We start from the raw sequence: 17,818 nt of genomic DNA, 5'->3' as shown, positions 1-17,818 counted from the left end.
ACCGTCTATTAAATGTTGAATGTACAGTGCTATGTAAGTCTTTCAGTGCTATAGAAATGATAAATAGTAGGAGTACTCATTACAAAGGGACTTCGTGTTGGTAACCAAAGGCTTGAATGAATTATTTAGTGAACTTAGCTAACCTCAGTGCATGTTACAGCACCAGTAAGTGAAACAGAGAGGGGGGGGGCAGAGGTTTAGACACTAATCTTAAATTTCACAAGATCTAAAAGTAGCCTGCACTTGGAGACCATTGCAGTAGGCTTGTCTAGAAAAACCTAAAGTTGCAAAAACTGTGTGAATTGAAGTTTTTCCCATGAATTTGATTGTGCTTGATCAGAAAATAATAATAAAAAATTTTTTTTAAAACCAATCCCAGAGTCCCTCACGGGCACTGATTACATAAAGCTCTGTTTTTCTTAAAATGTGCTATTATTTTTGCTTAATGGAGCAAATTTCTTGGTATTATAGCTAAAACTTTATCTGCACTTTACTGTGGAAAATAACAGATATTTAACGTACTTCGCTAATAGCTAAACACGTACACTTTGGTGTCGTCCTCTCCCTATGGTGTTCCAAACCCTCAAGCATTCAGGGCAAATTCTATAAGGAGCGCACAAAAGTTAGGCGCCGACATAGGCACCGTTCAGCGCGATTCAAGTAAAATTGGGTGCTGTTTAGTGAATTACGCCGAGCGGCGCCTGTTTTGCAGGCGCCCAGTAAATAGGTCAGCTCCAGGCACAACTAAAAGTTAGGCGCCCACGCGAGCGCTTAAGCACGCTCAAGAGCAGTGGTTCTGTAAGAAGGCGCTTAACACGCAGCCACGCCCACCATGCATAGCGACTATTTTTTTGAAGGCCGCCTAACTTTTTAGAGGTGCCTTGTTACAGAATTGCTCTTTCTTGATAGGCGCCTATGTTTCAATTAGTGCTGATTTAAATAAAAGCTTAATTGAGCTTGTTCAATTTAGATAGGCGCCTATCTAGTTGGGCACCTCCGAAAATAGGTGCCTAACTTTAGAAACTGGTTACAGAACTTGGGCCTCAATGTCTTCTTGAGTTAAGTCAGAATAAAGCCTGCAGTGTTGTTCGACTCCTTGCAACAAGGCCTCACGCTGCACTCGAAGTTTGTTGCAAGGCTTTCAAGAAGACGGTGAGGCCCAGATTCAATAAATAGCACCTTAAAAATGGCCACGGATCATGCAGTGTTTCATGTTTATTAAAATTTGATGCAAACGCTTATAACATAGTTTCAAAGCAAATTACAAATATAAAAAAGGGGTAATAAGAACATTTCATACATATGTAAACAAAAAATAGACAGACTTACAGAAAACAATGGGAAAGGGAGTGGAACTCCAAAATTTTTCTAAAAAAGATAACATTGAAGGGTCAAATAATGTGGAAGGGCTAAAAGCAGAAGCAAAAATGTTAAAAAAAAAAAGAAAAGACCTATAAAAATAAATTTGATTGGTGAATTTTAATTTCCGAAAGCATCTTTAAAAAGAAACGTTAAAAAAAAACTTTTAAACTTATCTAGAGCGGATTCTCTTGTAATATATCCTGGCAAAGAATTCCATAACTGAGGCGCAGCGATTGAAAATATTTCTGCTTGTCTCGTGCCGATAACTTTAAGGGCTCCTTTTACGTTAGCGGCTTTAACGCGTGCAACTTTTTATCACGCGCTAACCCCTGCGCTAGCCTGCTCAAGAGGAGGCGGTAGCGGCTAGCGCGGCCGGCAGTTTAGCGCGAGCTATTACGAGCGTTAAACTGCTCCCGTGGCTTTGTAAAAGGAGCCCTAAGAGATGGCACTGAGAATAGGTTTTGGTCAGAGGACCGCAGAGTTCTGGATGGAGTATGAGGGATCAGTAACCTGTCCAAAAAGGTAGGCAGATTAGATTAGCAGATCTTAAATGAAAGTAATGCTATTTTATAAGTAATACGATGGGGTATTTGCAACCAATGTGCATTTTTTAAGAGGTGTACTTTTTTTAATTTGTTATGATTTTTATTGCTGTGTTTTGGATAAGTTGAAGTCTCCTTATTTTCTTGGGGGTGATACCTTTTACAGAATCGTAGCTACGTGGGCCGTATTGAGGTGGAGGAAGATATCTTCTTCCTTACGGGTCCCACGGCAACCAGAGGGCATCCGCTGAAACTCAAGGGTGGGAGATTTCATGGTGACATCAGGAAATACTTCTTCACCGAAAGAGTGGTTTGATCGATGGAATGGTCTTCCACGTCAGGTAGTTGAGGCCAGTAACGCACTCGACTTCAAGGGACAATGAGATAAACATGTAGGTTCGCTCCAGGGAAATGCTTAAAAAGAGAGTTCTTGTTGAGGAAGAGTTCTTGGAGTGGGTTCGCTCTGGGAAATTCTTAGAGGGAGGGTTCTTGTTGAGGGAGGGTTCTTCGAGTGGGCAGACTTGTTGGGCCGACAGCCCTTTTCTGCCGTCATACTCTATGTTTCTATATGCGCCGGAAATATAGGCCAGGGTTTTAAAGGCCTACAGTTCCAGCGCCTATCTTCTATGAGAATCGTATCCACGTAGGCGCTTTACGATGCCTAATGCCATTTCCGGCATTGATGCCTAGTGGCATTAGGCATCGTACAGTGTCTCTGAGGAAGAGATATCGGAGGCCTTTTAGGAGGTGCCCTTAGGCGCCCCTATTTTTGTTTTTAAATTGTGGTTTAATTGTTTTTTTAAATCTGCATAACCAATTATGGCGCCAATTAAAACCAATTACATTAGGCAGCAGTAGGGCGCCTTCTGCCGCCTAACTATCGAGAATTTGGACCTAAAAGCTTGAGTGGAACGTCATGTAGATGACTACATCAAACTGTACGTGTTTCGCTATTAGCAAAGTATGTTAAATTTCTGTTATTTTCTACAATAAAGTGCAGATATTGAAATTCATTTAATAAAATACTACTAGATTTTTTGCATAAAATGTCTTTTTTAACAACGTATCATTGTCGAGTGTGAAAGCATCAAAGTTTTAGCTATAATACCAAGAAATTTGCTCCATTAAGCAAAAAATAATAGCAAATTTTAAGAAAAACAGAGCTTTATGTAATCAGTGGCTACGAGCGACCCCAGGAAGGGCTTAAAAAAATGTTAAAAAATTATTTTCTGATCATAATTCATGGGGAAAACTTCAATTCCCAGTTTTCTCAACTTTAGTTTTCTGGACAACAGCTTTAAGAGGCAGTGGTAAAGATGCATTCATTTCATTGTTCAGGATTTGTTTTTTTTTTACAGTACATTCACATCTGACACCTTGTTAAGATTTTTTTGTGACATCTCCGCCCTTCAAATTATGCTTTTTTTTTTTAGCCTGGTAAAGGCAAAGAAGTGCTTTTGCTTAGTGTGCTCCTTCACACACTGTGGACTGAATGCATAACGGCCATCTGTCATAGCAGACACTTCCCTTTCTGTGTTTGCACTAGACCCATTTGGTTAGATGCATATATTCCGAGAGAACAATAGAGTCTTTGGATAAAAGGAAGAATGTCCTTTTGATGTTTACAGAAGAGAGGTGGTAAATCTGCTTGGCTGGGACAGTCCGCTTTATGCCAGCTCATTGTTCCCTACTGCCGATCTGTTGCCTTCGTGGTGAAAAATAAGGAAACAGAAGGTGGTGAGCACATGCGGAAAGATTTGAAGGTCAGTTACAGAAGCCTTCAGTAAGGGGTCGTCTTGCAAGCCTGCTCTTCTGTTTGACTTCGGGCAGGGAGTCCAGAAAATTCCTTCCTGATAATTTCATTAACTGTACAGAAAAAAGAGAAAGGAAAGATATGGTTCTTAGAAACTTAAAAAAAAAAAACAATACTATATCTATTTTTTCCTTAGAGCCCAGATTTATGTATTTTCCCCACACATTTGGGCCCTCGTTTGCAAAGGGGCGCTAAGCATTTTAGCATGGATTTAACGTGCACAAAATCAACACGTGCGCAAACCGCTCACACGTCCATAGGACAACAAGAACACGTTAGCGTTCAGCGCATGCTACAAAGCTTAGCGCACCTTTGTAAAAGAGAAAGTTAGAATCATAGATCTAACATATTAACTTAGGCAGGGAAACACCGGTTGCCTACTCAGTTCTCTTGTCTTTTGGGTTTCTGACCACTTTGGGCAGATGAACATGTAGATTGTAGAGGTTTGAGGCTTGAAATATTGAGGCTTGAAATATTGTGTTTTCTATCAGTGGCATAGTAAGGGGGATGAAGGGGGGGGGGGCGGTCCGCCCTGGGTGCCATGCTGCTGGGGGTGCTGGCACTCCTCCTCCCCCTCCCATTCCTCCCCTTCACGCACGTGCCCCCTTCCCTAGGTTGTTGTTCACGGCGGTCAACAACATGCAGTTCGTGACCCCTGCCAGCTCTCCCGCTGATGTCACTTCCGCACAGGAAGTGACATCAGAGGGAGAGCCGACGGGGTTGCAAGGAGCAAGTTGTTGACTGCCGCGAGCAACAACTTCAACTAGAGGGACGAGAGAAGGGGGAGGTGAGCGCGCGCAGCAGGTGGGTTTGGAGAAGGAGTTGGGAAGGGGAGGGGCAGAGTCATGAGCGGGGGAGGGGTGCCTCTCACCCTCGCTGCGCCATTTTCCATGTCATTTCTGGCTTGTTGTATGACTCTTACAGACTACTATTACCCCAGTAAATACATTTAGGCTCTCTTTTATTCAGGTGTGCTAATTGTTTTAGCGCGCGCTTATTGCACGCTAAATCAACACGCACGCTAAATGCTAACGCGTCCATAGGATAACATGCACGCGTTAGCGTTTAGCGCTTGTTTAGTGCGTGCTAAAAAGCATAGCGCACCTTAGTAAAAGAGGGGGTTACTGTTGCTCAAGGTTGGTATAAGACTGTTATACCACTGCACAGCTCCACTCCTTTTGGAGTAATTATTGACAGTTTAGAAAAAATTTATTAGGAAGAACTAGGGTTACCAGATTTTAGGTACATAAAATCCGGGCCCATAGCCCCGCCCCTGGGCCCATCCAGTTTCGCCTATGCCACGCCCCTGCCCCTCAACCTGTTCTAGTCGAGAGGGCGGGCATCCACGCATGCGCAGATCCAATACGACGACGTCATGCCCGCAATGTCACTGAGTTGCATCTGCGCATGTGTAGATGCCTTTCTGACGCGGTCCCAAAGAAGCAGCTTTCAAAACCCGGACATGCCCTCTGAAAAGAGGGCACGTCCGGGTAAATCTGGATGTCTGCTAACCCTAGGACGAACTATTTGCAAGACTTTTACTTTGGGCTCCTTTTACAAAGCTGCCTTAGAGGATTCTACCGCAAGCCGGCAAGGTAAATGCTCTGACGCTCATAGGAATTCTATAAGCATTGGGAGCATTTACCTAAGCGGTTTTGTAAAAGCCAGCGTTTGTTAGATGAATAAATTTAAACAGTATTCTGCTATATTTAAACATGAGCCCTTTTTTTTTCCGTTCAAAATATGACTTTAAAATGATAGGGTATTGCTTTTTTTTTTGTTTGCTTATTTTACGTGGGTATTTTGATGTTCTAAAAACTGCTTGGTTCCATCTAAAAGCCTGCGCTGGTCACTTCTGTCCTATGTTGTGCATCCATCAAAATTATATATATATAGTACTCCCCCAATAAATTCACAGGGGTTCCGTTCCAGGAATACCCACGAATTTTGAAAAACCGCGAACGTGGTTTAGGAGCGTCAGCGGGTGCTGAAAATCGAGTGCGGGATCTTTCTTAGTATTTTCTGATTGCCTCTTCTGGGAACTAAAGTCAGGCTACACCAATCAGGAGCTGCTTTGATACGCTATCTGGCACGTCAAAGCAGCTCTTGATTGGTGTAGCCTGACTTTAGTTCCCAGAAAAGGCGGTCAGAAAATACCTTGAAAGACTTAGTCCACGATTCGCGACTTTGCGGGGGTTTACTGTATATATATTTTTGCACTGAACACACTTTGGTGCTTGTGAATTGGCCTCAACAAGATCCAGCAGCATGCAGGGGTGGTCCTGTGCATGATCAAAGGGCTGGCAAGTAGCTTATAGCTCACCAATTTTCCTTGCTTCGTCTGACACTAGTTTTCTTTGCTTTCACTTTCACTTCATTCACTTCCATCTCACATGTCACCCATTTCCAACAAATATATGAGCATGTGTACTGAATACAAACACTCAGTAGCATATCTGATTGACGCAATCAAGGAAAAAGTTAGCAAATGAGTATTAGATACTTTTGTGCCTGGGGCTCCACTCACACCCCCTTCAGACTTTCATGCTTTATTTTCTCTCTCTCTCCTTGGGCCTTCATGCTCCCCCTCCCTATCTGCTGATAATGCCACCCCTCACCTTGTGGTTTTTAGTTCATCATGGGCCACGTGGCAGACATCAATGAGTCTGCCATCTGATCAGGCACACACCTGCTTGCCTTCATGCATAGGGTTACCAGATGTCTGTATTTAGAGGACTGTGCAGGCGTCCGGATGGCTTTTCAAAACCCAGGACTTTGTCCGGGTTTGAAAAGCTTCCAGCTCAGGGCTGTGTCTGGAGGGCATCTGCAGATGCAATGCGGTGATATCACATGCATGCACGCATGTGTGTGACGTCATAGCGTTACACCTGTGCATGCTCGGAGGCCCCCCCAAACACGACTCCGAGCTGAAGAAGAGGTTTTGGGGCGTGACTTGGGCAGAACAGTGGCAGGGCCACGTGTCCGGATATTGCAATCGTAAAATTTGGTAACCCTACTCATGCACAGACTTTGACTACAAAGGAGACCTATATGTCAGGGGGAAGCGGGGGTCAATTGGTCAACTGTCCAGGTGACTGCCACTGCTGCCGTCAGGGGTTTAAGATCATACCCATCTGCTGCTTCTCCTTTAGTACAGGTCTATTCTCTCTGCTTGCTCCTCAGATTGTATAAACCTCCCTGGTACAACGCCGGGCTGGTTGAGATGCTCTAACGTCTACAGTACTGTCATTAGATGAGTTGCTATACTCCAGTCTCTGAAAGAAATCCCTCTACACCTTGAGACAACTAAGATTAATTAGACCATACTTTCACCAACACCACTTCTCTTTAATTGTTCAACTGATGATAATACCACAACTGGACTACTGCAACTCCATTTACATGGGCATCAACACCGCTCTAATCCACAAAATGCAACTCATACAAAACACTGCTGTTAGACTAATCTTCAACCTGAGAAAATATGACTCGATTACAGCTTTCACCAGGCAACTGCACTGGCTACCCATCCCATCACGAATAACCTTCAAAACTTCATGCATCATACACCGCATAATTTACAGAAACTCCGCAGCTCCTCTCATCCAGCTCTTTTCCAAGGCATGGTCTACTTCCCGCAGAACCCTCAATAGAATACTTCTAAATCTCCCTTCCACAAAAAAAATCTTCAATACAAACGTGTCTTCCACTCCATGTTTACCTTTCTAGGAGTAAAAACTTGGAATGACCTTACAGAAATGACCAGAACAGAACCTAATCACACCATATTCCAGAAGAAACTGAAAACTCATCTATTTGACACTTAATTTCCTTACCCTCTCCTCCCCCTTCTCACCCCCCTCCTTCCTTCCTCTTCTCTTCTCCCTTTCCTCTCCTCCCCCCTTCCCCATCCCTGCCCATCTCTATAAGTCGCCTTGAGCCTGTCTAGGTATGAGCGACGCAGAAATAGAAGATTAGATTAGATATAAAAATTAACCCCCATAGCAGCCGGGGTTGGGGAGGGATGGAAAGAAAAAGGCTTCATGGGTTGGGGGGAGGAAGGGAGGGAAAGAAAGAGGCTACTGCACAGGTTGGAGGGAGAGAAGAGAGAGGTCAGCTCAATTTGGGCTGAGGCCCCCCCAAAATGGCTGTCTGGCTATGCCACAACTCCATGGGAAGAATGCTACAAAATTAACTGAAAAACTGGCGCAGAAAAAAATCACCACCAAATAACATTCTATAAAGAGTGCTTTGGGATGCATGCCCTTTTATAGAAAAGCGCTTGGAGCCCATTCCTGCGCCTAACATTAGGCGTCAGCATTTACCCCTGCTAAATCTCAGGAAGTCAAGTGCGTACGTCATCGTATTCTATAACACTGTACCTAACTTCTGCCCGATCTGCCCATTCCTCCCCCTTGGCCCCACCCTTTTTTGAGTTGCACACTTGAAAATTTAGGCATGGTTGCTATACAACGGCCCCTAAGGCAGATGCTTGTGCAATCCACATTGGTGCCAAGTACGCCCAATTATTGATGAATGCCTTGTTAACTAATTGATTTGCAGGTGTATCTGACTAGTGCACGCAAATCTGTGTGCCTACGTTTTGGTGACTTGTATAGAATTTAGGGATGTGTGATTACTACATGTGTGGTTGAGATCCCCAGGAATGCAGACTCATTAGCATAATAGTAACAGAAACAGAGACAATAATGGCAGACTAAAGACCATATGGGTATAGAGTGTGGCATAGTGGTTACAACTTCAGCACCCTAAGGTTGTGGGTTCAAACCCCATGCTGCTCCTTGTGACCCTGGGCAAGTCACTTAATCCCATTGCTTCAGGTACATTAGATAGACTGTGAGCCCACCGGGACAGATAGGGAAAATGCTTAATACACCTTGTCCAAACAGTATATCAAATCCCAATCCCTTTCACATCTACTCATCCATACTAACTGTATGCACTATAGTTTCTCACAGATCCATTCCTTTTTGATATAGCCTTCAATCCATAACCCTACTCCCCTCTGCCCACCAACCTAGCCAGCAGATTAAAGGTGCGACTTGACTGTATCCATGGCATCCTGTTTGTCTGTCTTGTCTGTTTAGATTGTAAGCTCTTTTGAGCAGGGACCGTCTCCTGTACAGTGCTGCTTACGTCTGGTAGCGCTATAGAAATAAAAAGGGCCATGCAGTTTAATCTGAGTGGCCAATAACATTGAGCGAGGGAAGCCAGGTTAAAAAAAAGAAAAATGAGGAAGGGGGTTGAGGGAGAAAGGGTAAGGAGTAGGTTGGCAATGAAGAAAAGAGAAGCCTGATTGGTGGTGGTTGGGAGAGAGCAGGGATTGGATAAGAGTAAGGGAGGAGTGTGGGGAGTTAGAAAGATAGGTAGGATTTGGCGGGCAAATTAATTTGTTGGGAGGCGACAGAAGGGGAAAAAAGTTGGGAGGGATTTACGTTCCCCACCTGCCCCTTGGGGGTTTTGAAAGGTTTTATTTTTGGTGTTTGCCTTGAGGGATGGAGATTCTTTAGTGGGGGGTGGTTGCAGCTGACTGGGGGGGGGGGGGGGCTTAGAGGAGAGCAATTATCAGAGGCAGAATTGAAATTTAAAAAACACATGATATACGAGATCGAAATATGGCCCATGGGTGGCATCACCACGGGTTAGGTGGCTTGATGCTGCCGTAAGTACCAGGGGGGGGGGGGAGGAGGTGGAATAAGAAATATTGTATGTGAATAATGGAGCTAGTTTTGACACCAAATGGTTCCCAGAGATAGATCCGCCAAAAAGGTTGAAACTTGTTGGGATTGTTTGCACGTATAAGAATGTGTTTTTTTTTTGTTTTTTTTAAAACAAAGTTCAATAAAGCTGCGGCCAGTGATTTGCCTAAACAGACATTATAGTCTCATTATTTGAAATAGATTAGAAAAGTAAATAAGAGAAGGGCTGTTATTAAGACATGAGGGAACGTTCCAATGTTATTAACAGTAGTCGTAGGTTACTCCTGTGTCTATCCTCTTTCACATTCATCTTATGCCCCCTTGTTAATGAAGGGGGTCTGAATCCAGTGCATTTGCACCATGGTAATATTTACATTTCTCTGTCTTTAGCTGTTACCAGACAAACTGCCGGGTTTTGGAAAGTCCATCCTGGAACCTGGACAGACCTCTAAAAAGCGGACATATCCAGGTTTCCCCAGATGATGGTAACCCTAAGAAGGGAGATATGATAGAGACGTTTAAATATCTCTGTGGCATAAATGAACAGGAAGGGAGTCTCTTTCAACAGAAAGGAAGCTCTGGAATGAGGGAGTATAGGATGAAGATGAAAAGGGACAGACTCAGAAATAATCTATTTTTTACAGAAAGGGTGATGAATTAATGGAATAGCCTCCCAGTGGACTGATGGAAGAACTGCATCTGAATTCCAGAAAGCATGGAACAAGCACATGGGATTAATATTGTTTAATAAAGACTTCTGAGTAGATATGGAAGAATATGGAATGACGTGAAAAGTGTGTGATGTGATTTTTTTTTAACATGGCATGCAAATATTTTTTATTTGTCAAAACTGACAGATATTGAAGGCTTGATTGTGGAAAGAGTTGAGAAGCAGGAAGAGAGGCAAAAGAAGATGGCTTAACATCATCCTGGTTGAAGAAAGTCTTTACTCCCCAGCAGTAACTTAAACCGAACAGAGAAGCCTGGTTTCAAAAAGAAGCAGAAATATGAGTGTCACAATGCACTTCGATATAAACTCAATCTTGAAATGAGTAAATATTTCCATCCAGATACTGAGTCACTAGTTAGGGTCTGATATTGTGCTATTCTGGGCACACACTTTCTAGTTTTCCAGGTATAATCATGAACATAAATGGCTCCTGGGAGGTAAAACTGGATAAGTAAGGGTTAAACCCAGCAATGCAGGCTTTATATGACTTCCTGTTTACTCAGCTCAGGAAATGAGGCATTTATAAATGGAAACTATGCCTAGTCACATTCTAAAAATAGAAGGCAGGTAAAAGGTGTGGGTTCTGTCATTAAAGCGTCATTTTATTTATAAGTAGAAGTGGGTGAAAACAACTGTGTGGTTTTGTTGCTAAGTGGTTTTTGTTCATCGCTAATCAATCAACAAACAGGTTCCTCTCAACACTTAAGAGACTGCAAAAAGTCCAAAACTCTGTAGTTCCGTTGATCTATGAGGGTCATTTCATAAATAATGCACACTATTTTTTTTATTTACATGTTTATTTTTTCATTTTTTCAAGTATTTCTTTACAATCCTTCAATATAGTCTCCCTGCTTTGCAATGACCAAGTCCCAACGTCCGGGAAGCTTCATTATTCCATCCAAGACACCGTTGTAGTTCAGTTGCCGAATGGCTCGGGTACCAGTGGAAGAAAGCTCTTCTAGAGATTCAAAACGATATTCACGTATAGGTTGTTTCAACTTTGGAAAAAGGTTGAAGTCTGGTGGACTCATGTCTGGACTGTAGGGAGCATGAGGTAACACCTCCCAGCCGTATTCGCGTAGTTAAGGTTATCATGCCGCTGTACCAAGCTATGGTACGCTCTCACCTGGAATACTGCGTCCAGCACTGGTCGCCGTACATGAAGAAGGACACGGTACTACTTGAAAGGGTCCAGAGAAGAATGACTAAAATAGTTAAGGGATTGGAGGAGTTGCCGTACTATGAGAGATTAGGGAAGCTGGGCCTGTTCTCTCTTGAAAAGAGGAGCTTGAGAGGGGACATGATCGAAACATTCAAGATAATGAAGGGAATAGACTTAGTAGATAAAGACAGGTTGTTCACCCTCTCCAAGGTGGAGAGAACAAGAGGGCACTCTCTCAAATTAAAAGGGGATAGATTCCATACTAACGTAAGGAAGCTCTTCTTCACCCAGAGAGTGGTGGAGAACTAGAATGCTCTTCCGAAGTCTGTTATAAGGGAAAACACGCTCCAGGGATTCAAGACAAGGTTGGACAAGTTCCTGCTGAACCAGAATGAACGCAGGTAGGGCTGGTCTCGGTTAAGGCACAGGTCTTTGACCTGGGGGCCACCGTGTGAGCGGACTGCTGGGCGCGATGGACCACTGGTCTGACCCAGCAGCAGCAATTCTTATTGCTCTTAGTTTTTCAATGATGAGTGGAAAGTTCCATGTTCCCCACGACCAAAAAAATTTCAATGAGTTCAATCAAGTCAAACAAATGATGATTTTTGCTTATGATCATGAAGGCATCATCATCATCACAGACAAAGTTCCATGTGGAAGAAGTGTCACAGCAGTGTATTATCATGATTTTTTGCACAAAATGCACAGAAAAATGCACAAAACCCAACCTCAGTTGCTCTTGGCTGGGCCACTCATTCTTCATGACAACACTCACCCGCATGTAAGGAATGAAGTCATTGAAAAACTACGTGATTACGGCTGGGAGGTGTTACCTCTTGCGCCCTACAGTCCAGACATGAGTCCACCAGACTTCGACATTTTTCCAGAGTTGAAACAACCTATGCGTGGACATCGTTTTGCATCTTTGGAAGAGCTTTCTTCCGCCGGTACCCGAGCTATTCGGCAACTGAACTAAAACAGTGTCTTTGGATGGAATAATGAAGCTTCCCGGACGTTGGGACTTGGTCATTGCAAAGCAGGGAGACTATATTGAAGGTTTGTAAAGAAATACTTGAAAATAAAAAAAAACAACAAAAAACATGCAAATTAAAAAAAAAATAGTGTGCATTAGCTATGAAATGACCCTCGTATAAACTGAAAAAGTCATAGAGGATTACACCACCTTTTTATTTGTTTACACTGGCTTCCATTGTTTTAAATTCTGTAGGGCCTGACTCCCCAATACGTGAATCATTAATTATGCAGGTCATCAGCTAGCCAATATTATGATATCTGAGACACTTTGTCCCAGATTCTGTAAAAAGCGCCTAACTTGGCCGGTACCTAGAAAAATGGCACCAGCCTAGTATCAATCACTCTTAGGCGCCATTTACAGAATCGTGCTTAGCGGTATCCAAGTCGAGCTCTGCCCATAAAAATGCCCACTTAAGCATTAGGTGCCACTAAGCGCCATTTAAGAGGTGCCTATCGCCCAATTATTATTATTTTTTTTTCAATTATTTAAGCCATTAAAGGGATTTTTTCAATTGAGTTAGGTGTCCTTTAGAGAATCTGGCCCTTTATCTTTACAGTTTCCAAGTCTCGAGAGGATTACGTCAAGAACATTGTTTACAATTTTATTTTCCTAGCAAGCTGCTTCTATTTCTTCCTAATCAATTAAAATCTATACCAAATTTCAGTGTATTTAAAAAGGCACTTAAAGCAATTACCGTATTTTCACGCATATAACGCGTGCGTTACACACGATTTTACAAACCGAGTATAACCATGCGTGTTATATGTGTGAGCGTGTTATACAATTTTTTTTTTCTCATTGCGATCTGGCATCCCCCCTGCGAACCGGCATCCTCCCCCCCCCCGCTCGCGTCACCCCCCCCCCCCCCGCGATCCTACATCCCCTCCCGCACCGCAAAGACATCGCTTACCCGATTGGGCACCGGCACCAGCACCAATGCACAGGACGTGCCAGTGCCAGTGCCCGAAGATCCTCCCTCGCCTGGGCTGGGCTGGGCGGTGCGAGGGAGATCCTCCCTCTTCCCTGTGCTGGGCTGGTCTGGGCTTTGAGCATTTGCGCATGCTCAAAGCCTTCTGGTCTCGCTCTCTCCGAGATCTCGGAGAGAGCGAGACCAGAAGGTTTTGAGCATGCGCAAATGCTCAAAGCCCAGCCCAGCCCAGCCCAGCACAGGGAAGAGGGAGGATCTCCCTCGCACCGCCCAGCCCAGCCCAGGCGAGGGAGGATCTTCGGGCACTGGCACTGGCACGTCCTGTGCATTGGTGCTGGTGCAGGTGCCCAATCGGGTAAGCGATGTCTTTGCGGTGCTGGGGGGGATGTAGGATCACGGGGGAGGGGGGGGTGACGCGAGCGGGGGGGGAGGATGCCGGTTCGCAGGCCAGAAGAGGGAGTAAGCGGGGGTGGCGGGAGGAGGTTATAGCAGCATGCACGGTATACGCATGTGCGTGCTATATAGATTTTTTTTACAGCAATGCTTTGTTCCCGCGCGATATATGCTTATGCGTGTTATACACGTATCCGCGTTATATGCGTGAAAATACGGTATGTTTCGTGAATATGTACTATGTTGGATAATGTATTTTTATAATTGTTATGGGGTTTATAATATGTAGAGTCATGTGAAAAAATTAGGACACCCCATGAAATATTCAGTTCTGTCTTAAGAAATGTTCACATATCGATGTAAAATCTTTTTATTTATTTATCTCTGGAAAAGAAAGTGATGTAACTGCAGGTAAACAACAAAAAGTTTCCTTGATTTACTCATGAAACAAAAGATATCCACAAAAATGTGTATTCTAACTGAGGAATAAATTAGGACACCCTACACCCTAATATCTAGTGTTATCCCTCTTTGGTTGAAATAACTGCAGTGAGATGCTTTTTGTGGCCATCTACCAGTTTCTGACATCGGTCTGAGGAAAGTTTGGCCCATTCTTCAATTCAGAATTCTTTCACCTGTGAGACGTTTGAGGGGTTTCTTGCATGTAAAGCCCGTTTCAAATCACCCCACAGCATCTCAATGGGATTAAGATCAGGGCTTGGCCACTCCAGTACTCTCCATTTCTTAGTTTTCAGCCAGTCTTTGGTGGATTTACTGGTATGTTTTGGGTCACTGTAATGTTGCAGGGTCCAGTTCCGCTTCAATTTTTTTTACAAATTGTCTCACATGTTCCTCAAGCACCCTCTGATACACGGTAGAATTCATGGTGGATTCTATGATGGTGAGCTGGCCAGGTCCTGCTGCAGCAAATCATCCCTAAACCAGCACACCCACCTCCATGCTTCACAGTTGGTATGAGGTTCTTTTCCTGGAACATGTCCTGTTTTCTGGTGTCCAAATAATTCAATCCATACAACACTATTCCAGAAGTCCTGGTGTTTGTCTACGTTCTCTATGGAAAACTTCAGTCTGGCCTTTATGTTTCTTTAGAGAGCAAAGGTTTCCTCCTTGCACACCTCCCATGCAAGTTAAATTTGGGCAGTCTCTTTCTAATTGCAGAGGAATGCACTTTCACATCAACAGTAGCAAAAGCCTGCTATAGGTCCCATGATGACATTTTAGGGTTTTTGGAGACTTCTTTTAGCATCTTGAAGTTTCAAGTTTATTTATTATTTGATTAATCGCCTATTCCAAATACTAAGCGATGTACACAGAGTAAAATAAATTTCTAAAAATATACATAAAATAGACCATATCATTAACAAGGGTATAAATCACAAAAACAAACTAATTAAAACAGAACAAGCATACAATAGGACAGGTGGGGTAGAAATACAATCTTAGATAGGAAAGAATCAACAATTAAAGGAAAAACAAAATAGGAGTAGGAGGACAAATAAATAATTAAAGATAAGAATAGACAAAAGAGCAAATAGCGAAAGAGCAAATTAACATTTCAATTAGGTATTGAACGCATCTTTAAAAAGAAAGCTCTTAAGTTGGCTCTTAAATTTTTCCAGATTCTTCTCCTCTCTTAAATATAGTGGGAGTGAATTCCATGTCTGAGGCGCCGTAACAGTAAAAATAAATTGCCTTCGAGTGTTGATAATTTTGAGAGTAGGAATGACCAACAAAAGTTGGTCATTTGATCTTAAAAATTTGGGAGAATTATATGGTATTAAAGCTTTATAAATAATAATAACGATTTAAATGTAAGTAAAGATAATTTGTATAAAATACGATGTGATACTGGAAGCCAATGTGCATTTTGAAGTAATGGAGTTAAATGGTCGAACTTCTTAGCTCCCATAATTCATTTGATAGAGGCATTCTGAATTATCTGCAATCTTCTAATTTCTTTGAGCCATTCCCTTGAATAATGAATTGCAGTAATCAATTTTTGAAATAATCATTGAATGAATTAATATATTCAATGATTTAGGACATAGAAATTTTGAAATGGCCCGTATTTGGCGTAGTCTGTAGAAAGTAGCTTTAACTTGAAACTTGACTTATAAACTGCTACAATCTTCTTTCTGAAGGCCTCAGACAGCTCTTTTGATCTCACCATGGTGTTCACTCTCACCGCAGCAGTCATGAGCACACCAAACTAAATGTCTGAGGTTTAAATAGGGCAAACCTCCTTCAAAATGCTGAGTAACGATGTTCTAATCATGTGCACCTGATGTGATACACCTCTGTGTGATTTGAGCCACTTTAAGTGGGAGGATATGTGGAAGTGTCCTAATTTATTCCTCAGTTCGAATACACATTTTTGTGGATATCTTTTGTTTCATGAGTAAATTAAGGAAATTTTGTTGTTTACCTGCAATTACATCACTTTCTTTTCCAGAGATAAATTTAAAAAAAGATTTGACATCGATAGGTGAACATTTCTTAAGAAAGAACTGACTATTTCACAGGGTGTCCTAATTTTTTTACATGACTAATTCTAGATTTATTGATCTAACCTCTTTGCTATGATACCCGCTATGAACAAATTGTTGGCTAAAGCTTAAAATACAAGTTGTATGAAATCACTGTAGGATATACACTATTAAACTCTACACATAAAGAAAGACATTGTCTATATTTTTTTTAATTAAATAACTGTAATTGGAGTACACTTGCATTAGGGGGAGTAATGAAAACAATTTATCTGTATGGCTTTGGGATCTTTTAAGAAGTCTGTGCAAATGTTGGCCCCGCCTTTGCTTCTGTGAACATCCCTTTTAGTTACGCTCTCTGCTATTCGAGTATGTACTTGCAGAACAGTGATTAGGTGTATTTATATGATTGTGTATACATGTAAAAGATGAAATAATCACATAAGTTGAATGTCATAAAAATATCTATAATCAAAAATACATCCAAATAACACACAGTAGCTGATGCAGGGACTAACCAACAATAGTTTAAATTAGTGGAGAAAAAGACCTCTGTGTCGCCCAGGATAAAATTAAAAATTATCCAAAGGGACTAACCTAACTTCAAAATAACTTTATTTGACGGAGGAGGCACATGATTGGTCAAAACTTTAACTCTCCTGTCTTCATTCATAACAAAATCTCAATTTACCATCAATTTGCCAAAAAAAACCTTATATATAAAAAAATATATAAATCTAAGAGAAACTTATCTTTCAGATGCACAGTCCACTTCCCAAACAGCAGATGATCAGGAGAACGGGTCAGTACAGTTTCAGACATTTATGCATTAGAGTAGCAGGCTGGCACACTTATGCGCTTATTTTCCACGCTGCTCTATAAAACCAAACTGTAGAGCTGTCGGATTCCCAACAGGGCCCCTGTTTCGCGATTGCTTCATCAACGCGAGAAGCGAAGAAGCAATGAAGCGAAGCGAAGAAGCAATGTGAGCGGGGGATGGCCTGATACAAACTGGCTCAGGGTGTCACAGTCCCTTGATCCAACCCTATCTGGGGACGATCCAAGAGTTATAAGGGTGCCAGCAATATTTATTGCTGACATACACATTGCTAACTGGACATATAGAGCCACATAAATAGCAGGTCTTTTCTTGCCCAGTTAGCTATGCTGGTTTCTGGGTCTGAATATTGGTTAACACCCATATAACATCCAAGTACTGGCCCAAAACTACCTATGCTCTTTCCTCCTTCCCTCCCTCAAAAATCAAAGACCCCCCCTTCTTCCCTCTCCTGGAAGAGACCCCATCCTTTTAATCCTGGTAGGCCCCATAGCTCTATTGTTTCAGTCATTGCTAGTGAAGTTGTCTTTGGAACAGGAAGGTGCACCAACCGAGACTAGCCCCACCTGCGTACATTCTGGTTCAGTAAGAACCCGTCCAACCCCTGGAGGGTGCCCTCCCCCATAAGAGCCTCCAGAAAGTAAGGCAACGACAGCTCAGAAATGTCGGCAAATTTTGGCCACAAATATGGCACAACGAGATTAGAGAATTACTTGGAGTGCTCATTTTAATAGCAAAGACCTCGTTGTACTACATTTGCGTGGCAGTATCGGAGACTGCCAGACAA

The 17,818-nt window shown here is 42.5% G+C and overlaps 1 protein-coding gene across 4 annotated transcripts in view; it reads right to left on the bottom strand.

Moving 5' to 3' along the window:
* Window positions 1–2,394: 2,394 nt before the first annotated feature.
* NFATC2 (nuclear factor of activated T cells 2) overlaps window positions 2,395–17,818 on the bottom strand; it is a 184,603-nt gene continuing 169,179 nt past the window's right edge. For all 4 annotated transcript variants that reach the window (XM_033914885.1, XM_033914883.1, XM_033914886.1 and 1 more), the window contains one exon: window positions 2,395–3,770. Coding sequence is in view for 3 of the 4 variants with exons in the window: in XM_033914883.1 (XP_033770774.1) it covers window positions 3,685–3,770 (86 nt within the window). In the remaining variant the exon portion in view is untranslated. The remainder of the gene's footprint in view (window positions 3,771–17,818) is intronic.

This window comes from Geotrypetes seraphini, chromosome 11 (genome assembly GCF_902459505.1).
Source record: "Geotrypetes seraphini chromosome 11, aGeoSer1.1, whole genome shotgun sequence".
In the NCBI taxonomy this organism is placed as follows: Eukaryota; Metazoa; Chordata; class Amphibia; order Gymnophiona; family Dermophiidae; genus Geotrypetes; species Geotrypetes seraphini.
Note: the sequence above shows the minus strand (reverse complement) of the source record. Positions and strands in the feature narration are given on the sequence as shown.